At 44.9% G+C, this 23,910-nt stretch overlaps 8 protein-coding genes across 8 annotated transcripts; 4 read left to right on the top strand and 4 right to left on the bottom strand.

The window, feature by feature from the left end:
* The first annotated feature begins 290 nt into the window (after positions 1–290).
* On the top strand, positions 291–737 carry LOC118637182 (histone H2B type 1-H). Its single transcript, XM_036272379.1, has one exon. The coding sequence runs from the start codon at positions 295–297 to the stop codon at positions 673–675; it is 381 nt and encodes a 126-aa protein (XP_036128272.1). The 5' UTR covers positions 291–294; the 3' UTR covers positions 676–737.
* A 1,267-nt stretch (positions 738–2,004) lies between these two features.
* Positions 2,005–2,643, bottom strand: LOC118637194 (histone H4). The gene has a single exon (XM_036272392.1). The coding sequence runs from the start codon at positions 2,618–2,620 to the stop codon at positions 2,309–2,311; it is 312 nt and encodes a 103-aa protein (XP_036128285.1). The 5' UTR covers positions 2,621–2,643; the 3' UTR covers positions 2,005–2,308.
* A 3,373-nt stretch (positions 2,644–6,016) lies between these two features.
* On the top strand, positions 6,017–7,042 carry LOC118637160 (histone H1.4-like). Its single transcript, XM_036272357.1, has one exon. It carries the CDS (start codon positions 6,081–6,083, stop codon positions 6,720–6,722), a length of 642 nt encoding a protein of 213 aa, XP_036128250.1. The 5' UTR covers positions 6,017–6,080; the 3' UTR covers positions 6,723–7,042.
* Positions 7,043–7,504: 462 nt separating this feature from the next.
* Positions 7,505–8,033, bottom strand: LOC118637166 (histone H3.1). Its single transcript, XM_036272364.1, has one exon. It carries the CDS (start codon positions 7,957–7,959, stop codon positions 7,549–7,551), a length of 411 nt encoding a protein of 136 aa, XP_036128257.1. The 5' UTR covers positions 7,960–8,033; the 3' UTR covers positions 7,505–7,548.
* A 1,007-nt stretch (positions 8,034–9,040) lies between these two features.
* On the bottom strand, positions 9,041–9,675 carry LOC118637172 (histone H2A type 1-D). Its single transcript, XM_036272371.1, has one exon. The coding sequence runs from the start codon at positions 9,658–9,660 to the stop codon at positions 9,268–9,270; it is 393 nt and encodes a 130-aa protein (XP_036128264.1). The 5' UTR covers positions 9,661–9,675; the 3' UTR covers positions 9,041–9,267.
* A 242-nt stretch (positions 9,676–9,917) lies between these two features.
* LOC118637183 (histone H2B type 1-C/E/F/G/I) lies at positions 9,918–10,375 on the top strand. The gene has a single exon (XM_036272381.1). The coding sequence runs from the start codon at positions 9,947–9,949 to the stop codon at positions 10,325–10,327; it is 381 nt and encodes a 126-aa protein (XP_036128274.1). The 5' UTR covers positions 9,918–9,946; the 3' UTR covers positions 10,328–10,375.
* Positions 10,376–21,164: 10,789 nt separating this feature from the next.
* On the bottom strand, positions 21,165–21,624 carry LOC118637184 (histone H2B type 1-C/E/F/G/I). The gene has a single exon (XM_036272382.1). It carries the CDS (start codon positions 21,585–21,587, stop codon positions 21,207–21,209), a length of 381 nt encoding a protein of 126 aa, XP_036128275.1. The 5' UTR covers positions 21,588–21,624; the 3' UTR covers positions 21,165–21,206.
* A 248-nt stretch (positions 21,625–21,872) lies between these two features.
* Positions 21,873–22,885, top strand: LOC118637169 (histone H2A type 1-D). Its single transcript, XM_036272367.1, has one exon. It carries the CDS (start codon positions 21,918–21,920, stop codon positions 22,308–22,310), a length of 393 nt encoding a protein of 130 aa, XP_036128260.1. The 5' UTR covers positions 21,873–21,917; the 3' UTR covers positions 22,311–22,885.
* Positions 22,886–23,910: the final 1,025 nt, after the last annotated feature.

Raw genomic sequence — 23,910 nt, 5'->3', positions numbered from 1 at the left:
GAGAGATCACTGTGATAGATTAATTGCCTCCTGCTCACACCAACAAGGGCCAGGGGTCAAGCCTGCAACCCAGATACCTGCCCTTGACCAGGAATTCACGCAAGGTTTTAGCAGCGAAGCTCTAACCGCGGAGCCAAACCGTAATAGGCTACAGTTCTTACTTTTGACGTTGTCTGAATAGCCACCAATCAGACACAGGACCTTACTTTGTTACCTTATTTGCATGCGAGGTGCTTCATAAAACGGACATGTCGCGCTCCTTTCTCCGTTATAACGTTTGCAGTCCTCCCCACCATGCCCGATCCTGCCAAGTCCGCGCCCGCCCCGAAGAAGGGCTCCAAGAAGGCGGTGACCAAGGCGCAGAAGAAGGACGGCAAGAAGCGCAAGCGCAGCCGCAAGGAGAGCTACTCGGTGTACGTGTACAAGGTGCTGAAGCAGGTGCACCCCGACACCGGCATCTCGTCCAAGGCCATGGGCATCATGAACTCGTTCGTCAACGACATCTTCGAGCGCATCGCGGGCGAGGCGTCGCGCCTGGCGCATTACAACAAGCGCTCGACCATCACGTCCCGGGAGATCCAGACGGCCGTGCGCCTGCTGCTGCCCGGGGAGCTGGCCAAGCACGCCGTGTCCGAGGGCACCAAGGCCGTCACCAAGTACACCAGCTCCAAGTAGACCAGCAAGTAAGCGGCTTGACACCTAACCCCAAAGGCTCTTTTCGGAGCCACGCATTATTTCAACAAATGAGTGTAATCTTCAAACCAAAGAGCAGGGTTCCTTTAGGACTCGTGGTTGAACCAAGACACAATTTCTCTAGCAAGAGAGGAACTCTCCCTTCCTTGGTTCACAAAATTGGGAAGAGGGAGAGATGAGTGGAACTGGCTGTATTGGACAAATAACCTTGGGGAGATGCCTGCCCTGCTTGATTTCAAGAGCCTTCTGCACAGACAGCATCCACTAGGTTACGCATATTCAAGAGCTAAGTAGCAAATTATGTATGTATTGATCTAGAGCAGTGGCCCTCAAACTAGTGTGCATCAGGACCACCTGAAGGACTTCTTAAGGACAGACTAGATTTTGTTTCATTGGCTCTAGGGGAGATCTGGGAACTTGGCTTTCTAAAAAGTTCTCAAGATACAAATACTGCCTACCTGGGACTATGCTTTGAGAACACTCGATATATAACAAAGAACAAGCCCACCGAAGCTCCTGAAGGTAAATGAGCCCCATAAAATGTCCTCATGTGTAGTTTTTATTTGAGCCCATTTTCTGTCCAGCATGAACACAGTAGAAAACTTGCCAATACCAAGAGTAAAAAGCTCCTTTTTATAAAAGTACTTTCAGGCTAATAAGACAATCCATAATGGAAAGAATCTGAGAAAACACCCCCATGTCCGTAGCAGCACTGTTTACAGTAGCTAAAATCTGGAAACAGCCCAAGTGCCCGTCAGTACACGAATAGATAAAAAAGCTGTGGTTCATGTACACAATGGAGTACTATGCAGCTGTAAGAAAGATCTCTTATCCTTTGAAAGGACATGTAAGGACCTGGAAAATATTATCCTAAGCGAAACAAGCCAAGCAGGAAAAGACAAATACCACATGATCTCACTTATTTGTGGAATATAATGAACATAACAGTCTGAGGAATAGGGTAGACCCAGAAACATGGAAGTAGGGTACATAATGACAACCCTCGGAAGAAGGGATGGTGAGGGGAAGAGATAAACCATGGAACTTATATGCATGTACTCATAACCAATGGACATGAACAATAAAGCTGGGAACGGTGTGGGGGTGATGGGGAGGCAGGCGTCAATGGGGTAAAAAAGGAGAAACATCTAACAAAAATAAAATTTAAAAATAAAAAGACTCAATAACGTAGGTGAGTTACTGTCTCTTGGAACAGATAGATTAGTCCAGCTCACAAGTTACCGTCACCTCTGGAGGCCTAACTCTGATCAAAACCTTAACTGATATTTTAAACTACAATTAGGAATGACTTCTCATTTCTGTAGATGCACGCATAACCCACCTGTCACAAGACATTTTTTCTTTGTAAAAGTGATATAGTCCACAACTCCAGCATTCCAAGATCTCCACAGTACTTTCAGCACACACCACCACCAAGTAATCTGAACCACGGATTAATAGGAAAACTGGCAACGTTGGAAACAGGCCTACAAGACTTGCCACTGGGAAAGTCATCTCACCCACAGGCTTAACAGAAGTTACAACTCTCTTAAAGATGGATAGGTGGCCCTAAAAAGGGCCTTTGGTTTTTAAAGAAGCCGTAGAGTGTATAGATTTAACCGCCAAAGCCGTAGAGAGTGCGGCCCTGGCGCTTGAGCGCGTAGACCACGTCCATGGCCGTGACCGTCTTGCGCTTGGCGTGCTCCGTGTAGGTGACGGCGTCCCGGATCACGTTCTCCAGGAACACCTTGAGCACCCCGCGGGTCTCCTCGTAGATGAGCCCGGAGATGCGCTTGACGCCGCCGCGCCGGGCCAGGCGCCGGATGGCGGGCTTGGTGATGCCCTGGATGTTGTCGCGCAGCACCTTACGGTGGCGCTTGGCGCCACCCTTTCCGAGGCCCTTCCCTCCTTTACCACGTCCTGACATTGTGACTACAGAAAAGGTTAATCTCAAACACAACGCTAGAGGATGTAACGCTCAGCATTTTTATAGCAATGTGACGGACCTGATTGAAACCCAACCGGTAGGGGCGGTAACCAACTCATTTCCCGCCCTTCCCTCATTTGTCCTTGCTCAGAGAAACACTGTTGAGCCAGCTGCAACCGAGTCCTGGAGGTGGGATTTAATAAATGCTCCTATGTGGGGATATGTATATGTTTTTACGTACAATACCTGGAACCTTTAAGCGGGACATTTCATACATTTTCCAAAAAGAAGCCTGACACTTGTAATTCAGATTTCCCCAAATCTGAAATGAGTTAATGCATGTTGTTCTTTATAAAAGCTAATCTGTAAATATTGTTTAACCCCTGTGAAAGAACATTTACTCAACATTAATGATTTCTCTCAATATGCATCCCTCTAAAAGGATGAGCCTAAGAGAGTATCTTGATGTGCTAAAACTTCTGGGACTGTGGAAAAATAACGACCTACCTTCCAAGTTCTAGGTGAACTAATCATCAACAGTGACAGATGAACAGGAGAAAATAAAGTTTTAATATAGCATATGGGGAATTCATATAAGCATGAAAATTCCAAACACAGGAATGGAACAGGTGTGAAATTTCAAAGGGGAAATAAGCAATTTCCAGGTAAAGAACTTGGCAACAAAAACTTGCTAGACAACGCAGAGACAATGAGACAGAGGGAAATCTAGTGAACAGATTTTTGCATGGAACCCTCCTGTGTACTGAACTTAATTCAGATGTGCTAAAGTATATATTCTAAGATAATTATGCTCAGGTTCCCTTCCTAAATCTGAATCCCATTAAGAAGGAAAGAGATTTGCTTCCTGAGTTTTTTGGGTTTTATTTATTTATTTATCTTTTATCCTCACCCTGAGGATATTTTTCCATTTTTTGTACAGATAGAGTGGGAGGGAGAGAGAGAGAAACATCATGTGAAGGGACACATCGGGTGGCTGCCACCAGCACGACCAACCAGGGCCGGGGACAAACTGCAACTGAAGTACGTGCCCTTAGCGGGAACCGAACCCGGGTCTCTCCGGACCGCAGGCCGACGCTCTAACCGCTGAGCCAAACTGGCCAGGGCAGTTTGTTGGGTTTTAATTGTTTTTAGCTCCAAAGTATCTGTATGCCAATGTGGCACATTTTGGGGAGTGCTGTTCCCAACCCCCACATTTCTTTTGAGAACACAAAATGATATATACGTAAATATTTAATTCATCATTCATTCCCTCGAGGAGTTCCAGCTCTGGGTAGACTTGGCTTTTCTTCCATGGTCTGTAAGGAGGACCAAGCTCATCAAAGCTGTTTCATGAGCTTACAGTGTATAAAAACAAATTCCCGAGTGGAGCTCTTCACCTGTGACACAGAAACAGGAGCCAGAGCATCTGGGAACTTGGGTATATAAAACAAAAACCTCATCTTTATTCTTACTATCTCCTAACTGAATGTTAGCATTTTTTCTCCTTAGGAATGCAGCCAACAAACAGTGTATTGATATATTCATATCATAATACATTTGCAGCTGTAATATACTTCAAAATTATTTAAATACTCTAAACTGTAATTCTTGGTCATGTGCGTAATCTTGTTTAATGTATTGATAGAGAAGCACATATGATAATACACCAATTTAGATTTTTTATAAGATTAATAACAGTATTTTAATATAATGGTTTTTCTGGTAATCCGATGTATATTTTATTTTTTTAATTTTTTATTTATTGATTTGGAAACATTTTTTTAATCTTTACCTGAGTGTTTTGGGGTTTTTTGTTTTTTGGGGGGGGGCGGATTGATGAGAGAGGGAGAGAAACGTTGATGTAAGAGAGAAACATCAAAGAGATCAAGGAAAAAGGCATCCTAACTTCTTGGGCTTTGCTCTGTCCGGTCCTAGCATTTCTTTCTTTCATAGTCCTAGTGAAACCCAGACTTGTGTCTTTTGAAGACAAACATAGCTTGGAAAGTGAAAAAGAAAATCAAATCACTGATATCAAACTCAAGAAATCCAGTGCTCCTTGGGGCATTCTATTCAAGAAAGATATGGCTGTTGGCAGGTACTTTTATTTATTTGCAGCAACTAAGGGAGACAGGATTCACATCCAAAGCTGTCTTCCTGAAGAGAGGTTTAGCCGTTGCTCATATACACTATTTAATAATTACATTTTGATTTCGCCTTTGCAGTTCATTTACCAAATCTTATTCCAGTCAAGCTCATCTGGTTACATCTGTATCTGCAAAACACTGGGCTACATTTCACCACATAGCAAAAACAGCATTTAGTACCAACTTCCCAGGCCTTGAGACTCTTGTCCTGACGACTCTGCTATCAATCTATTTATTACTGGATATAAAAACATAGCTGTAATGTTTCTTAAATAAGAACTTTAGTAGTAAATGTAAAAGAGATTTGTTTTTACATTTCAATCTCCTAAAGGAATTCTGTATAAGTGTGTGTGTGTGTGTGTGTGTGTGTGTGCTGTGCTGTGCTTTGTGTACTCCTTAATGCTGCTGTTACTTGAATACTTCGCCAAACATGTTCTCCAAGCCTGACAGACCTCTATATCCAAAAGCTTATGAACATTTGAATAACTGATCACCACCTGAAAAAAAAGAATTTTTTAACCCATAAAAGGGTCCAACTCTCTCTTATGCTTTACCCAAATCTACTAAATACTCAGCCATAGCTACAACAACAGGCCCAACTATTGAATATTGCATTTCCCATTTTCCTAATTATTTACGCCTTAAACCCAAAAATTACCTAACCCTTCAAATAGTCACAAAAAGCTATGGCAAAGCATTTTCAGTAAAAGCACAGTCTTTTCTTATCAGAAATTACTGTTGTTCAAAGCATCCTTTACTATTATTCTTCTAAAGAAATTCTGTAAGAGCCTGTGTTATTTCTCCTCATGTAAAAGAGATTTTTGGATAAATCTAAATGAGAATCCAGTAGTTGTTGAAATGTATGAGAAGCCAAGAAGCTACAGAATATTACTGGAGAGGAAGCTATTGAAAACACAAAGGGAAAAATTGATATTTTAAACAAAAATCTACATGTTGACTCTCTGACCTGTGCATCTCTCAGTGTCGGGGGTTTTTGACAAAGGCTGAGACCGAAGAAACTCTAACAGGAGAAAAAAATGATGCCGATCTCAAAGCTTGAGCTGTCCCCGTGCATTATAGATTAGAATTGAAGTGATTCGTCCATAGGAAATTTCAATTTTTTGGCTTTCCTGAAATGCAACAAACACAATTCCGGGACAAAGCTGAGACTGTGTAGCTTTCAGGCCGGAAGACTGACCTAGGAACCAATCAGCGCGCAGCGTCGCTGTGTGTTTATATAGACACACTCCCCAGCTTGGTCACTTAACTCTGAGACTTACTATTTTTTTTACTGCTAGATATCCCAACCTACAACAATGTCAGAAACCGCACCTGCCGCGCCTCCTGCACCTACTGCGGAGAAGACTCCGGGGAAGAAGAAGGCCCGCAAGTCCACCGGTGCCGCCAAGCGCAAGGCGTCCGGGCCGCCGGTGTCCGAGCTCATCACCAAGGCCGTGGCCGCCTCCAAGGAGCGCAGCGGCGTGTCCCTGGCCGCGCTCAAGAAGGCGCTGGCGGCCGCGGGCTACGACGTGGACAAGAACAACAGCCGCATCAAGCTGGGTCTCAAGAGCCTGGTGAGCAAGGGCACCCTGGTGCAGACCAAGGGCACCGGCGCCTCGGGCTCCTTCAAGCTCAACAAGAAGGCGGCTTCCGGGGAGGCCAAGCCCAAAGCCAAGAAGGCGGGCGCGGCCAAGCCCAAGAAGGCTGCTGGGGCGGCCAAGAAGTCCAAGAAGGCCGCGGGATCAGCCACCCCCAAGAAGAGCGTCAAGAAGACCCCGAAGAAGGCGAAGAAGCCGGCGTCGGTTGCCGGAGCCAAAAGGGCAAAGAGCCCGAAAAAGGCGAAAGCAGCCAAGCCCAAGAAGGTGCCGAAGAGTCCAGCGAAGGCCAAAGCGGCGAAAGCCAAGGCGACTAAACCAAAGGCGGCCAAACCCAAGAGGGCTACCTCCAAAAAGAAGTAAGGCTTACTTTAAGATTATCTGAGAATGCAAAGGCTCTTTTCAGAGCCACCCACTTAATCTGACAAAGAGCTTGTAGCATCACTTTAACTGCACGGTAGTAAGAGGCCACAGAGGTGAGAATGTTTATATTTTCCGCCAATGCTTTGAGATGTCAGAATAGTATAATAGTGAGGATGAGTTCCTCAATCTAATTCCCAGAAAAGGTGCTTGGGGATACTAGCTTCCTGTACCAGCTTTTAACTCCGTGTTGTGCCCTTGAGATCCAAGCAGATTGTTTATTCATTATATGTGAGAATTTGTAAATAAATGAGTATATAACACTTGTGTTTGCTTCATTTTGTATTTCCCTCATTCCACCTAAAAATGAATGCTGCCATGAAAACTGGAAGCCTAATAGCCACGCTGTGATAATTATTGTCTCTTGTAAGTTTGGCAGCAGGGTAAAAACAATGCAAGTCGGCCATTTTGAGTAAAACGACAGAGCGATTTCAGCTCAATAACTGGTGCAAAGCCTGGCTGACTCCACGGTTCTTCCCCAGCCCGATGGAATTTCAATTTTCATTTGTCGTGTGGAAAGTGAGGAAGTGTTGTTACAAGGATTGAGGACTTCCACCTTTTAAAGGATTTCAGCGACATGGGGTTTGGCCATATTTTGCAAACAGGATGCAACCATCCTGCACGATTTTGTTTGTAGTTACGTCTTGCAAACAGTTCTAAATTCCTGCCTGTAACTAAATTGCACCCTTTTGCCTACAGCTCTAATTAAAATTTGGGGTGGCTCTGAAAAGAGCCTTTAGGTTAAATTTTGCCTGGTGGTATACTAAGTTTACGCCCTCTCCCCGCGGATGCGGCGCGCGAGCTGGATGTCCTTGGGCATGATGGTGACGCGCTTGGCGTGGATGGCGCACAGGTTGGTGTCCTCGAACAGCCCCACCAGGTAGGCCTCGCACGCCTCCTGCAGAGCCATGACGGCCGAGCTCTGGAAGCGCAGGTCGGTCTTGAAGTCCTGCGCGATCTCGCGCACCAGGCGCTGGAAGGGCAGCTTGCGGATCAGCAGCTCGGTGGACTTCTGGTAGCGGCGGATCTCGCGCAGGGCCACCGTGCCGGGCCGGTAGCGGTGCGGCTTCTTCACGCCGCCGGTGGCCGGCGCGCTCTTGCGGGCGGCTTTGGTGGCCAGCTGCTTGCGCGGCGCCTTCCCGCCCGTGGACTTGCGAGCCGTCTGCTTAGTCCTAGCCATTCTTTATAACCAGGGCCAGCGAGCTGCTTGAAGAAGCTAAGAGCTGTCGACGACTATATATAACGTTAGTGCCCTTCTGATTGAACCAGGCATCTGTCCATCAAGCCTCCGTGAGGTTACTACAAACGGTCGACACAATCGCGGGAACTTCCAGTCTGTTGAGACGTAAAATTAGCTGCTTCTTCCCAGCCGCACTTTCAACAGGGGCCGTTTTCTACCCTTTTCTACCCTTTTCGCCTCTATATTCTTTATGACATTTCTTCACAATATGATGGCCTTTCCCCCACAACATAAATTATGACAGTGGTATGTTATTTGCTTAATAAGAATTTTAAATTTGGGCGGTTCAAGCTGGTTTTTCTCTGATCAGTTTTAAAAGGCGCGCACTAGATGTGACTGGCCAACTGCTAATTTCACGTCACTTTCTTGATAACCGTATAGGAACTTCGAGATTTTTTTCCCCTGAACTTGGAAAGATTTTTATTTTTTTTATTATGTTTATTCATTTATATTTTTTGCTATTTTTAAATTTTGTTTTTATACACTTTTCCTAAACGCATCAGGACCATATACTTACTATCTAGCATTCTCACATATAACATTTCACTACGTTTTACACTTTCAACTGACGTTTGTGTAAAATGAAGTTAAAACACTCTCAAATTAATAAATGATGCAAAGACTATGTATGTCTTTTTAAAGTAATGCTGAACCCTGTTAATAAGCTCTGCCTGAGGACGCTTATGGTGAGCGGAAGCGAGCAAAGGACAACCGTAGTAGTGTCAAGAATATAGATTAAGAAGAACCCAAGAGTAAAGGAAATAACACCAGTGAATGAAGTAGTGTTTTCTTATTTACAATCTTCCAAGGCCCAGCCAAGTTGGAGATGGATGTGTTTCAGGATGCAAAACAACCCGTGAAGACTGAAGAGTGGTTTTATTGCTGCGGGCCTAGTATTTGCATCTAAATATTCACCTTTGACCAAGCATTATGCTTTACCCAATGTTCTCCAGGTTTAACCGAGGTACTGCTGCATCGATCGCCTTAATTACCTGACAAAAAACACCTGTCGTTTTCACTGGGATGATTGTTAACTCTTGCTTTTATTGTTTTAAATGGATGGTTAATTTTCCGTTTGGGGTTTCTAAGTAATAACATCTACTGACGAACTTGGGTATAGACGATTTACAAGTAGCTGCTTAAAGAATAATGAACTGCAAGCCCTTTCAGTGAAAACGTGGTGGCTCTGAAAAGAGCCGTTGGTTTGCACTACACCGCGTTCGCATTGCTGTGAACTAATGCAGGCCTCTACTTGCCCTTGGCCTTGTGGTGGCTCTCGGTCTTCTTGGGCAGCAGCACGGCCTGGATGTTGGGCAGCACGCCGCCCTGCGCGATGGTGACTTTGCCCAGCAGCTTGTTGAGCTCCTCGTCGTTGCGGATGGCCAGCTGCAGGTGGCGCGGGATGATGCGCGTCTTCTTGTTGTCGCGGGCCGCGTTGCCCGCCAGCTCCAGGATCTCGGCCGTCAGGTACTCCAGCACCGCCGCCAGGTACACGGGCGCGCCGGCCCCGACCCGCTCGGAGTAGTTGCCCTTGCGGAGCAGGCGGTGCACGCGGCCCACGGGGAACTGCAGCCCGGCCCGCGAGGAGCGCGTCTTGGCCTTGGCGCGAGCCTTGCCTCCTTGCTTTCCACGTCCAGACATGATGGACTTAGAAAATAATACCAACCAGAGAGCAAAATGAAAGCGCAGGGGTGGTACTTTTTATAAACCCTTTTGGGCGCAAACAAATCAGTTTGTGCCATTGGTTCAAATGGCAATTTCATCTGGCGTACTGATTGGGCCCCACTCATTCTTATGACGTAATTCTCAATATTCATCAATCAGAAACAAGATTATAGGTTTACACCTCATTTGCATACCCCATTCTTTATAAAAGCGAGACGTCCTATTCTTTCGCTCTTTTTCTTACAACGTTGTGACTGTAAACATGCCTGAACCGGCCAAGTCCGCGCCCGCCCCGAAGAAGGGCTCCAAGAAGGCGGTGACCAAGGCGCAGAAGAAGGACGGCAAGAAGCGCAAGCGCAGCCGCAAGGAGAGCTACTCGGTGTACGTGTACAAGGTGCTGAAGCAGGTGCACCCCGACACCGGCATCTCGTCCAAGGCCATGGGCATCATGAACTCGTTCGTCAACGACATCTTCGAGCGCATCGCGGGCGAGGCGTCGCGCCTGGCGCATTACAACAAGCGCTCGACCATCACGTCCCGGGAGATCCAGACGGCCGTGCGCCTGCTGCTGCCCGGGGAGCTGGCCAAGCACGCCGTGTCCGAGGGCACCAAGGCCGTCACCAAGTACACCAGCTCCAAGTAGACCAGCAAGTAAGCGGCATGACTTCTAACCCCAAAGGCTCTTTTCAGAGCCACTCATGTTTTCGCTTAAGGAGCTGCGCACTGGCATTCCGGTGCTCAATGGATAGTAATGCTAACACTCGGGTGGTGTCACCGGGTCTCCTAGTAGTAGGCGCCTTGCTTTATTCTTTACAACCATACTCCGTACAGAGGTCCTAGGGCTATGAAAACGTGTACTGAACACCTGGGCTCATTCTAATCCTTTTGAGCTGCTGGTCACCTTTTTTAACGTTTCCGCAGGAGCTGTCTGGGCTGGAGGTGGTGCTTTATGAAGCTTCTGAATAGATTGTCAGAAGTCAGCTGTCTTATGTGAAGCGTCATCCGGGAGCGCCTGAGGGGGCCACATCAACTTTTGAAATTCCCGCTCTAGAAGTCGAATGTCCTCTAGGTGTCGCTGCGGGTCTCTGGCGGGCTTGTTTGTGTGGGTCTGATTACTTTTCCCTTCCCCAGCCCTTTCGGGCTTTTAAAGTCCTGGATAAGCCTTTTATCTAAGGTGTTATCACAGCCACTTACATTCTCACCAAGAGTTCGATGTATTTCTGTTCCTCTAAGCACAGTGTGACACTTGTATTTGCTGAGCAATTGTCCACTGGAGGAAGACATCTGTAGGGAGGCCCATGTACTCTGTAAATTAGGCCCTGTTTCTCTGCCTCAAGTACTCCTTGGTAAACGGTGGAGTTGTGCACACCACATTTCTTTTACAGTCACTTCTAGGCAAAGCTAGAGTGGCTGGAAAGGGGAGTTACAAGAGGGAGCTCATTTCCTTCTGTTTCAGCTCTGGTCTTACCTCCTACTGCAACACTTGGTTCTGGTTCCCAGCTTTGGCCTATTTCCCCCAGTCTGGATTCTACACTTCTAGCATCAGCTTTATAAGCTTCCCCTCCCAGGATCTGAGCCTTATCTCCACCAGGACTCCCCTCCACATTTCTAGATTTTAATAACTAACGTGTGCGCCCGCACTCTGAACACTGTGTTGGCTCCTGCTTCTTTCAGTTGTCTGGAACACCAGCTCTACTTTTGCTTTTCAGTATTCCAAAACCTGTGTAAGGTTTATTCCATTATCTCTGTAAAAATAATCACTAGATTTCAGTTTTACTGACTGCACATTGGCACTATAATACCAAGCCTCCCTTGATTTACGGGGTTATCTAGTTTACATCTTAAAGAATTTTTTAATGGTGCTCCTCTCTGCATCAGGCATTTTGATAATTATTTAAGACATTTTTGTTGTTCTGAAGGAATGCACAGTCTCAGGAGGGTTTATGGCCATCAGCCTCCCAGGTAGGAAAGGCATTTATTCCTGGGCAGAGTGGGTTTCTTCTGCTAGCCTTAATCATGCCTTCCTTTTTTGGCTAACTCAGGACACATAAAAGATGAATTGGAATACACCAAGAAGACAGATATAGCTTAGTGCTGGGAAGAGGAAAACATCTATGTAATAAGGTACACGTTAAAGTGCTAAGAAATCTACAGATTTCTTTAAAAGTGTTCTTTGAATTCTATATAAATATCTTTGGAAGACCATTGCATCAGAAGACATTGGTTGGAATTTGAGTGCTGCCAGGTAATGAACTTTGGTTTTCACACCCTCTGTTTCGCACTCATTGTTAGGCCAGAGAGCACCGCACCATAGGAGCGCCTCGTGGGTCGGGCCTTGCATTGCTTTCAGTCATCAGAACATTCTGCTCATTTTACCTCACCACGCTGGTGTGGGAACCAGACCCTTTGCCATTACGGTTGAGCAACCTATAACCTGTTTGCCAGGTCTTTGTTCCTGCTCCTGCCTGAGGAGCCCGCCAAAGGAGCATTCCCAAAATCACTCCATGTAACCGGCAAGCCCCGGCCAGTTCAAGGACGACACCCTTTTGAACTCAGCCCTTCTGCTTTGCAGATGCCCTGAATAAAAGGCCCTACTGTGACCTCACTCATTCCTCCCTTGGCAATCTAACATTTGGTTTGGAAACCTGGAGGGTTCAGCGGGTGGGGAGCGGGAGGCGGCTCCCCACAGACACATCGGGTATGTCCAGGGGGCTTGTCCTGGGCTAACCTCTGAATCGCCCCCCGCCCCCAGCCCGCCCCCTGCCCCGGTGTTCTGGTGGTTCTTCCCAGTCCTGCAGGCCCTCCCGAGCCAGCCCGGGAGTTCGCCGATCTGGGTCTCTCCCTTCCATGCTGACCACGCGATCACCAGTGGCCAATTATCTGGGGTAAGTGACGGGCTGCAAACTCTCTCTCAGGTCGTCTGTTTCTCTCCCTTTCTAGGGGTTAGTGACCAGCCACTTGTTGATTCGTGGCTCGTCACGGTCCTCTCACATCTGGAAAGACCTTTCACAAGGCCAGGAGCCCACATGGCCTTTTGGCCTCGGACTCCTCTAACTGGGCTTGCCTTAGAGGACTCCCACACACCCTTATGGTATGCCATCCCCAGCTGGGAACCCTGTCCAATATGGCAGCTGCTGTCTCCCTTAGTGGCTTATCACTCACTCACCCCTCTCAGAAATTCGCCACAGGCAGCACTGAGTCTGTCCCACCAAAAACCACCCCTTTGGGTTGTCTCCTGAAGACCCTCAACCTGCTCAGACTTGCATGGGACATCAAACCCAGGCGTCTCATTTTCTGTTGTAATACCACCTGGCCACAATACAAATTGGATAATGGTTCCCACAGGCCTGAAAATGGCACTTTCTATTTAAAAACCTTATGTGATCTAGATACCTTTTGTCACTGCAAAAGAAAGTGGTCAGAGTGCCTTATGTCCAGGCCCTCTTCACCCTTTGATCCCAGCCCTCTCTCTGCCAAACCTGGTCTGCCTACCAAACTCCCCTCTTACATTCTAAACCTCCTCCTCCTAACCCCGCTGACTCAGAACCTAACTTTGAGAAAGCAGATGTTTGCAGGATGGCCTGGCTGCTCTCCTATACTGCCGGTAGTATTGGAATAAACGCTCTTATATGATTCAACCTTGTCTCAGCTTAATTGGCTCAAGTAGTGACAGGTGGCCCAGACCCATTTGTTGTCAGGTTTCATTTTCTGGCAACACTGGTGAGATCACAAGCGGGACCCCTCTGTGCCCTCTGTAGTGAGTACTGGGGTTCCTGCTTGCTTCCTGGACTGGGAGTTCCTGGGGCTGAGGCCGAGACTCCTTTCCTGTTTTGAGTCCTGGGTGCAGCCTCAACAATTCCTGTGGTCTCATCTGAGTGTTCTAGATCTGTAACTCTGTAATTCTGTAAACAAAAGGCAGCGGCTGTCTGTTGCCTCTCATCTGGTGGGAGCCTGATAAGCTCCTGGTTGCAAGTGACCTCTCACAGTCATTGTCTAGTCTCCGAACCAGAGCCTGGTCAGCTTAGGGCTCAGGCACTTGCTCTGCTTGTTGCAGGGCATTCTGTCTGGTATTCTGTCTAATGTTCTGTCTAGCTGTACAAGCAAAAGGGCATGGTAAGCTATAAACATTTGTCTGTGTGTTGTGCGCACTTGTGGATTTTATATATTAGGGTGGTTTTGTTTTTGTCTTGTTGCTTAATTGTTTTAAAGGTGGGGCATGTGCCACTTAGCTGAGGGCCCAAGCTGCTCGTGGTGAGTGGACCCCATGCCAGGGATGGCAGGAACTTCCCAACAGCTGCCCAGACTTTTTTTTTTACCTTGGAGAATATCCCTGCTCTCCCTCTCAAGGCATCAGCCACTCAAAATGCTTAGCCAGTAAAAGAAAATAGGTCTGTTCTGTTTAAGAGCTAGTAAGAGTTCTTGTCTGTCTGTAACAGAACTTCGGTTTCAGATGTTCTTTGCTGGCTTTCTTATCTGTTGGGGACGGTTTGCCCTTCGCTGTTTTATGAACACAGAGAATCAATCCTCTGTCTCTGCTGTTTGACTTTGTGGCACTCGGACCTTGAGAGGGTCATTGTGCTGTGCCGGTTGGTGTGAGATAAGATGCTGAAACTAGTGACCCAGGCCCTCTTTTTGAGAGCACTTATTTATTTACTTTAGAGGTTGTTTCTCTTCTGTTTTGAGGTAGGATAGGATCTCTTCTTATGTGCACGATTCCATGTTGTTACGTCATAAGGATTCTACCAGAAAGATCTAAATTGATGGTTCAAAGAGGGGAAAAGGTCTCACTCCACTCCTGGAGAGTTAAATACTCTAGATCCTCCTCCTGGAAGCCTGGGAGCTAGAGCAGTCCTGGGAAGAAGAGGGAAATAATACCACCCCAAACCCTGTGCAGGCGGGGGAGCAGCAGGGGCCCCATGCCCACCTCAATGTGGAGGGAAAAAAAGATACTTTTAAATAGAAGCCTCTGGAGGCCTAGGAGCTGGTGCAGACCCTAGAACAAGCCTGTTAGCTCCCCTCCCCTCTGCCTTTTCTCCAGCCTCCTAGAAGTAGGCAAGGACACTAGACAATCAAACCAGCTCACTTTTGAGCACACTGAAGGAATACAATAATCACCAAGAATTATATGGGTAATTTAAGTTTAATTGATATTTTTTAAAGTTATTAACATAAAATATCAGTGGAACCTCGGTTCTCGAACGCCTCGGTTTTCGACCAAATGGAGATTCGAGAAACTTTTGTCTCGGAATCCGAACAAATATTTGGAACTCGAACTTCCGAGATGAGCCGAATGGCGTTCATTCGGCCCAGCGCGCCTTGCTGGCGTCATCAGTGTGAGTGCAGAGAGAGAGTCACGCTTTGTGGAGTCACGCTTTCCTATTGGTTTCATTGCTTCGGTTCTCGAACAATTCGGTTCTCGACCGTCCTCCTGGAACGAATTATGTTCGAGAACCGAGGTATCACTTGTATGTCTGTTTGCCTTGGTTTGCAGAAATAAGTTTATGTTATTTATCTCTGTATAAAATTTGTCAAGAAAATGGATTGGATAATAATTGACTGGTTTGTGATTATTTTTAATCCTCATCCGATGATATTTTTCTATTTATCTTCAGATAGAGTGGGAGGGAAAGAGGTGGAGAGAAAGGAAGAGAGAGAGAAACATCGACTGGTTGCCTCCCACATGACCCCGAGCAGGTCCGGCGACAAACCGAAACCTGGGCACGTGCCTTTGACTGGAATCCAACCCGAGACTCTTTGGTCTGCAGGCCGAAGCTCTAAATGCTGAGCCAGGCCAGTCAGGGTATAACTGACTTTTTTTTAAAGAAATAATAAATAAAGGTACCTAAAATGAAGGGGTTTTGATACAGCTTTTCAGTAATAATTATATATACTAAACATAGATTTCCAAAGTCTTTGGTAACTGACAGTTTGGAGATATGCTGGGTTAAATGATTAAAATGTCAAATATCTAGGTATTTAAAATAACATGACACTAAAATGTTAATTAATCTGACTTTGCTACTTTTATTTCAGAGAAGCTGGAGGATGAATTTAGATCTGTCAACGAATATTTTAAGATGCAACTTTCTAGGAAGTGATCCTTATAGAAAGGGAAAACCGCCCTGGCTGGTTTGGGTCAGTGGTTAGAGCATCAGCCTGTGGTCCAGAGAGACCAGGGTTCGGTTCCCGCTAAGGGCATATACCTTAAGTGCAGTTTGTCCCCAGCCCCAGTAGGGGTTGTGTGGATGGCAACTAATCAATGTGATGTGTCTCTCTCACATCGATGTTTCTCTCTCTCTCTTAACAAAAAAAAAAAGAAAGAAAGAAAAGGAAAACCTTAGCTGTCTGAGCAGATCAATTAACTTACTTCAACTGCTGAGCATTGACTGCTAGACAAAGCTTAAGTAAACCTACTTTTGGCCTTTTATTCCAAAAAGCTAGAAAATAGATTTGAAGGTGTTACTTATTAGTTGTCACACAACTAAGAGTTAAAATTTTTAATTAGTTGGAAAGAAACAATAATTTGGGTGATGGAAGGTATAGGATATGGAGATGTTTTTATTTTTATTTTTTTATTCTCACCTGAGGACATTTTTGCATGTATATTCAGATAGAGCGGGAGGGAGAGAAGGAGAAAGAGAGAAACATCGACTGGGTGCCACCTACACGACCCCAACCAGGGCGGGGGACAAACTGCAACCCCTGTACGTGCCCTTGGCGGAAACCCATCCCGGGAAGCTTTGGTGCGTGGGCTGACACTCTAACCGCTGAGCCAAACCTGCCAGGGTGAGATATTATTTATTTATTTATTTATTAATTTGGAAAGAAAGTAGGGTATGCTAAAGTTAGTTAAGAAAGGACATTGAAGGAGGAATACTAAAAAAGAGAAATGAAAATGGAAAGAAAACAAGAAAAACAAAAGCACAGAGATAAACACCAAAGTGGAGTGGTCCAGCAAGATCCGAAACTAAATTTGATTGTGGCACTGAAGGAACTGAAAATTATAGTTTTTGTAATTCTTTTAAATATTGCTGATTTTTAATCTTTTGTTTTACAGAAACAAGGGAACTTGTTTCTGTTCTTAAAGCAGTCTAGTAAATTATACTTTCATAAGCAATATTGAGGCATTTATATTTTTCTCCCTACCTGATTCCTCCAAAATTGGGAAGCTCTTAATGAGTGAGTATTATGACTTTCATGGCAATGTGTTTATTTGCATGAATCCAATAGGAATCTGATTTCTTCTTAACAGGACACATAAAGCCAGTTTCCAATTATGGTTTTATTAACCAAGACTTTGACTGTAATGTCATATCTGAGAGAGACATGCCAGGACTCTGGATGTCACCAGAAAACTTTAAGGAATGACGATTGACTTTGAAACTGAAAAAGCCCCTTGGAGACATGGCCTGGTACCTTTCTTGGCCACATGGTTCATGGCAATCTTTCCAGGTAAGGAATGAAAATTACTTTCCTGAAAGATGGCAAAAAGAAACCTCAGCATCTTTGGGGGCCTCAAAAACTTAAGGACACAGCCCAAATCAGCAGGTACCTTGGACACTGCCTAATGGCAGTTGTGACTTTGGCATCTCTGCCTGAGGGGCTGACTGTTAACTGCTCACCAGAGCAACATCTAAAGATTCCTTATGAATAAGTAACATTCCAGCAAAGTAAAATTGGGGAAAGCCTATGGGATCAATTTGATCTATTTTTTTTTTTTTTAATCCTCACCCGAGGACATTTTTCCATTTTTTGTACAGATAGAGTGGGAGGGAGAGAGAGAGAGAGAAACATCGATGTGAAAGGGACACATCGAGTGGCTGCCACCCGCACGACCAACCAGGGCCGGGGACAAACTGCAACCGAAGTACGTGGCCTTAGCAGGAACCGAACCCGGGTCTCTCCAGACCGCAGACCGACGCTCTAACCGCTGAGCCAAACCGGCCAGGGTCAATTTGATCTATTGATACTTTTGTGTTTATGCAAATAACAAGCCAAGCTAAAACTAGACTTAATACAGTCTCTTTAACTGGAGGGTACTCTTAGGGAGGGAGAAGATTATGTCTCAGTGAAAACCACAGTACCCATTTATGGGTATTGAACTCCAGTGCAGTTAACTATCTTCAAAGTTTTGTTTAAGGCTGTGTCTCTATATGCCATTCATACACCTGATAACCACTGGAATATTCTAACTGCAGACAATCTGTCAGACTGTGTCTGCATGACTTCATTCCAGTGGAAGCCTTATATCTGGACATCTGCTCAACTGGTTGACGATTTATGTATATATTAACTTTTATGTTTTGTGTTCTTCTGTTTCATAGAATGTTCGCCTATGTCCCTGTTTACCTAATTGCTTACTCACACAGTCTAGACCTCTGTCTCTTCCTCCAAGAGGAATACTGCTTTTATGTGAGTCAGTCTGGTATAGTTAGAGATGCAGCAATGAAACAAGCCCATGGGTCCTCAAAAGTGTGGCACCAGCTCTCGGAATTTTGGGGCTCGTGGTTACAAAAATTAAATTGGAACTCTTGGATCCTTCCTTTAGCTCCTCCTTGCTCTTCTTTCTTTTTGGTCCCTGTATCCTATGCCAGTTTTCATCATTTCTCCAGAACCATGTCCGGGCCTTCACCAACCAGTCCATTGGTGAGAGGATGCCCCTTCAATCATGGGTCCAATGCCAACCCTTATCTCAAGTCCTGGAAGGCCAGTGCTGAATTCCAGTAGACCAGTAGACTATTACTAAAGTCCATCCACTGGTGACCCCAGCGCCCCCACCCAGCAGGAAGCAGTTACTGAAGAAAGGACCTCCACCCCCAGTCCTTTTTTTTTTTTTTTTTTTACAGATAGAGTGGGAGGGAGGGAGGGGGGGAGAGAGAGAGAGAGAGAGAGAGAGAGAGAGACATCGACGTGAAAGGGACACATCGAGTGGCTGCCACCCGCACGACCAACCAGGGCCGGGGACAAACTGCAACCGAAGCACGCGCCCTTAGCGGGAACCGAACCCAGGTCTCTCCGGACCGCAGGCCAACGCTCTAACTGCTGAGCCAAACTGGCCAGGGCCCCAATCCTTGATAATGAAATCCTGGAATGGTAGGCCAGAGAGCCTCTGTAGACATGGCCTTTCATTGTTTTTGCTCATCTGGCCATACTGTTGTTTTTACTTCACCACACATCCCCCACTGGTATGGGAACCAGACTCTGCAGTTACAGTTGAGCATCTTATATAACCTGTTTGCCAAGTCTTAGTTCCTGCTCCGGCCTGAGGAGCCCGCCAAAAGAGCCTCCCCAAAATCACTCCATGTAACCGGCAAGCCCCGGCCAGTTCGGGGCTGACACTATTTTAGACTCAGCCCGTCTGCTTTGCAGATGCCCTGAATAAAATGCTGCTCCTGCATCCCTTCGGCTCGTACATTCCTCCCTCGGCAAACTAACACTTTCCAAATGAAAACATTACAAAAATCAACTTCGTTGACACTTATGTTAAAACATATGCACTATTAATAATAAATTCAAATAGTTTGTGGGGGTGTACAATTCATGAAGTTATTTATGGACATTTTATCATTACTCCTATACTAGACCTATAATGAAGGCCAGCTTTTTGAAGTAGTTTAATAATCAGAAGTAATAATACTGCAGTGTCTGGAGGAAGTGCTTGTCTCTCCATGAAATTAGACTCTGCTGTTATAATCAGACATTTTAGACACGAGCAGAAAGGGGCATGTAAATTGCTGCTGCTAAAATGAGAGCAATTTTGAAATTATGTAAGCCTGAAATATTTAGAAAGAATTTACATGCATCTATATTCCAGGCATTGGTGATTTTGATATTTACATACTGTAGTTAAATTTAAATGTATATAGTCTTTAGAACATAACTGAATACATTAGGCAATAATTCTTAAACCTATGTAAGTGCATTAATTTTTTATTGCTAGTCTGAAGAATTATCACAAACTTGGTGAAATACATAACGTAAAATGTTATAGTTGTGCAGATCAGCATCTGTACATGGATCTCATGGAGCAAAAATCAAGGTGTCAGAAGGCTACACTGCTCTCTGGAGGTCCAAAAGAGAGTCTGCTCAGCTTTTCCATCTGATGGAGGCCTTTCTTTTTCCTTAGCTCATGGCCTCTTATGTTTGTTTTTAAAGCCAGAGATCTCTGGCCAAATCCTCCTCATACCACCATCTGTCTAGTTCTGTATTCTGATTTCCTCTCATTATTAAGGACGTCTGTGATTATATTGGGTTCACTTGGATCTTATTTTAAATTCAGGTGAGTGGCAACCTCAGTTTCAGTTGCAATTTAATTGCCTTTTATCATGTCATCTAATATATCACAGAGTCCATGGAGTAGGAGATAGATTAATTAGGGTGGCATTATTCTGCCTACCACACTAAGTTACAGTATATTTAGAATTTGAAAAAGCTATATGCAGTCCTTTCTGCTCAGGATGGGGGGAGGGGACATATAGATACACTACTGTAAACAATTCCCCCCAATTTCTGTACTCCCCTGAAGCCCACATAGACTTGTTTAAGGTACTTACTTCAGGAAATACAGAAAGCAAAAATTGACTTTATAATAACCCTCACAGAGTACAGCTATATTTTTTTTAACTTTTTAGTTTTACATTTTTCTTATGGCTTTGTTTGTTTTGTTTCAATATATATTCATTGTTTATATTGTAGTGTCTGTGTGTGGAAATCATACATGTGTAGGAAGTGGGAAGGTTATTATTCAGGAAAAAAATTACACAAAATATGTATAGAAAGAGTTACCATTTTCCTGAGTTGAAATCCTAAAAATGTTATGTATATTAGTAGCATTTATTCCACGTGGAATTTCATACATGGCGATTTATAATCTTAGGTTTGTAATCATAAGGACAAGTGTATCTTTATTATCATATATGTCTAAAATGGGCAGGACAGCAGTGGTGGTGATAATTAGAATAACATGAGAATTTTTTTCCATTTAAAAAACGTTTGGGGACCAGGATAAAAATAAACTGATATAAATTCCACCCTGAAATAAAATAATTTTAAAAAAGACACCAAAGTATGTAAGAGTGTTTCTTTCATGAACTTTCAGCACCAAGAGCAACAATGTGTTATTTTACCAGTGGTCTCACCATTCTAAACGTCTTGGAAATTTTTTCATTACAAGTAGCCCTAACCTGGAACCAATCAATGCCCTTTTCAACTTCCAAGTACCTTAACTGCCTGCTCGCGTTTTGTTTAAAAGCTTTAGGCAGCTTTGCAACCAAAGCAACAGTGGAAGCAAGAAACATCCACTCTACCACTAACCCAGCTGAATACCTATCTTATTTTAAGCAAAGTGTGTCTCAAAGTGGTACCACACCACAACAGGGCACTTTTATGAAGATAAGCAAAATGAAAACAGTTTAGCATCGTATTTAGCAGACACAGCAGCTGTTAACGTCAATACAACTCTTATACTGAAAACATGGGTGGCTCTGAAAAGAGCCTTTGGGTTTGACAGTGGCCTCAGCTCATTACTTGGAGCTGGTGTACTTGGTGACGGCCTTGGTGCCCTCGGACACGGCGTGCTTGGCCAGCTCCCCGGGCAGCAGCAGGCGCACGGCCGTCTGGATCTCCCGGGACGTGATGGTCGAGCGCTTGTTGTAATGCGCCAGGCGCGACGCCTCGCCCGCGATGCGCTCGAAGATGTCGTTGACGAACGAGTTCATGATGCCCATGGCCTTGGACGAGATGCCGGTGTCGGGGTGCACCTGCTTCAGCACCTTGTACACGTACACCGAGTAGCTCTCCTTGCGGCTGCGCTTGCGCTTCTTGCCGTCCTTCTTCTGCGCCTTGGTCACCGCCTTCTTGGAGCCCTTCTTCGGGGCGGGCGCGGACTTGGCGGGCTCGGGCATTTCAGTGAAAAACCTTGAGCTTGCGGTGAGAAATGGAAACTGTAAAATGCCCGTCAGGGTCTACAGTGTCCCCTTTTATAGACGCTCTATGCAAATAAGGTACTCAAGAATTTGTAGATCTGATTTGATAATGCACCAGTGACGAATTTATGTAAATTACTTGCATCACATCACCTTTCTTATTGGTTGGCGGTGTCAGATAATTTTTGACCAATCCCATCTCGCACTTAACAATTCCGCCCAGCTCTATAACTGGCGTCCTTTGCACACTTCAGAACACTTCTTTTATTGCTTTGCTAGTGGCTGTTAATCTCCGTGCTACAACTCGGCATGTCTGGACGCGGAAAGCAGGGCGGGAAGGCGCGCGCCAAGGCCAAGACGCGCTCCTCGCGGGCCGGGCTGCAGTTCCCCGTGGGCCGCGTGCACCGCCTGCTCCGCAAGGGCAACTACTCCGAGCGGGTCGGGGCCGGCGCGCCCGTGTACCTGGCAGCGGTGCTGGAGTACCTGACGGCCGAGATCCTGGAGCTGGCGGGCAACGCGGCCCGCGACAACAAGAAGACGCGCATCATCCCGCGCCACCTGCAGCTGGCCATCCGCAACGACGAGGAGCTCAACAAGCTGCTGGGCAAAGTCACCATCGCGCAGGGCGGCGTGCTGCCCAACATCCAGGCCGTGCTGCTGCCCAAGAAGACCGAGAGCCACCACAAGGCCAAGGGCAAGTAGAGGCCTGCATTAGTTTGCAATAACTTGAAACCAAAGGCTCTTTTCAGAGCCACCCATGCTTTTTTAAAAGGGCTTGCCTTTTTTTTTTTTTTTCAGTAGCTAATTGAAAATGGCTTTCATTAGTGTTGCTATCCACTTGAAAACTAAAATAAAAACGCAGTTATTATCAGCCAAGTAAAACGGACACGGAGGTACATTGTGTCATGCAAAAAAAGGTGACTAATATAGCAGGCCCTCGGTTAAAAGTGGAACTCTTAGAATTCACAATCGATCTCCTTTAGAGAAACCAAGAGCCGTCCCCTTTTTCTGAGGTGAAATACTTAAGGCTGGAAACGTGTTTAAATCTACATGTGCACTTAGGTTAAATTTTGTTAATAGCTGGTTGCTAAGATTTTATATGGTAACCACAAAGAGGCCAGTCCACCTTCTAAGCCATTGCTCATACTTTATAGACAATATTAGGATAGCAAAAATATTAGGAAGAGGACAAATTTTGTTTTCCTAAAAACAAAGGATTGGCAACCCCTTGTATTGAAGGCAGTTGCAATTCTGTGCCGGGACAAAAGTTAGGAGTAAATGACTGGTAAGAATTGAGACCATGTCTCAATATGTTGAAATTGTTTTGTGAATATATGCAATGTGTACACACATGTACACGTAATAGTATATACACCATTTTCCAGTAAACTTGCTGTCAGAAAGTCTAAACTATGAATAAAAGAAATGATAGAACAAAGGAGGGGTAGCTGACCAATCACATGTTAGGGCGGGCTTTTTAAATTTTACTGATGAAAATTTTGTAGTCCGTTGGTTATTTGTCTTTCCAGGAAACAAATGAAGTACTCTAAAATCAACTAAATGAAACCGCGCTTTTATGGACACATTTTTAAGTGGAGTACAAACACGAAAGAAATGTTTGATTTTATATCAACCTTCAGTGGAAATGTAATTATATTATTCAAAAAAGCAAACAAAATCATTTACAAGCCAGACTGATCTGCTCCTATAAACAAGGTCAGAAACCACAGCAATCCTCTCAGCCAGTTTGCTTTTTTCTGTTACCTCATGGCTCAAACCAAGTTCATGGAAATTAAATAAAATGAGTATTCTAAAGAGCCTCTAATTCCCTGGTTAGACTTTAGTAGCCTAAAAAGCAAATACAGATTTGATTTATTTCACATAGGGAAATGAGTTTTTGTGTATTTATGACAGTTATCAAAATGTAAAATTCGAAATAATATACAAGCCTCAAAAATACAGTGTTTCTAACAGAGTTATTGTTGAGGGAACCATCAGAGAGATAAACCTAATTCAAAAGAGAATAGGAGAATATCAAGTCTATATATATACATGAAAGTGAAGGAAACCAGAATAGTCACCCCAAAACATGGCTCTTTGACATAAAAACATTTTTGAGCTGAAGGTAGTTAAGAAACAGCAATTGCAGAAAGAGCTCTCTTTTTCCTCCCCTTTTTCTGCCTAAAGTCAGAATATAAATTCTGGAGACCACTGACTTACCAGTGACTCATAACAGCCCACAGGCACAGAGGAATTTGCAAACGAAGAGGACTCTGTTCCTTCCCGTGTATTTTACTTTCCC

The sequence above is a fragment of the Molossus molossus genome, unplaced genomic scaffold, assembly GCF_014108415.1.
Source record: "Molossus molossus isolate mMolMol1 unplaced genomic scaffold, mMolMol1.p scaffold_m16_p_20, whole genome shotgun sequence".
Lineage (NCBI taxonomy): Eukaryota > Metazoa > Chordata > Mammalia > Chiroptera > Molossidae > Molossus > Molossus molossus.
The sequence above is the reverse complement of the archived record's forward strand: the minus strand, read 5'-3'. Positions and strand labels throughout refer to the sequence as shown.

Coding starts and splice junctions, on each gene's coding strand:
- LOC118637169 (XM_036272367.1), top strand. CDS start 21,918: ATGTCTGGACGCGGAAAGCAGGGCGGGAAGGCGCGCGCCAAGGCCAAG.
- LOC118637183 (XM_036272381.1), top strand. CDS start 9,947: ATGCCTGAACCGGCCAAGTCCGCGCCCGCCCCGAAGAAGGGCTCCAAG.
- LOC118637184 (XM_036272382.1), bottom strand. CDS start 21,587: ATGCCCGAGCCCGCCAAGTCCGCGCCCGCCCCGAAGAAGGGCTCCAAG.
- LOC118637194 (XM_036272392.1), bottom strand. CDS start 2,620: ATGTCAGGACGTGGTAAAGGAGGGAAGGGCCTCGGAAAGGGTGGCGCC.
- LOC118637160 (XM_036272357.1), top strand. CDS start 6,081: ATGTCAGAAACCGCACCTGCCGCGCCTCCTGCACCTACTGCGGAGAAG.
- LOC118637172 (XM_036272371.1), bottom strand. CDS start 9,660: ATGTCTGGACGTGGAAAGCAAGGAGGCAAGGCTCGCGCCAAGGCCAAG.
- LOC118637182 (XM_036272379.1), top strand. CDS start 295: ATGCCCGATCCTGCCAAGTCCGCGCCCGCCCCGAAGAAGGGCTCCAAG.
- LOC118637166 (XM_036272364.1), bottom strand. CDS start 7,959: ATGGCTAGGACTAAGCAGACGGCTCGCAAGTCCACGGGCGGGAAGGCG.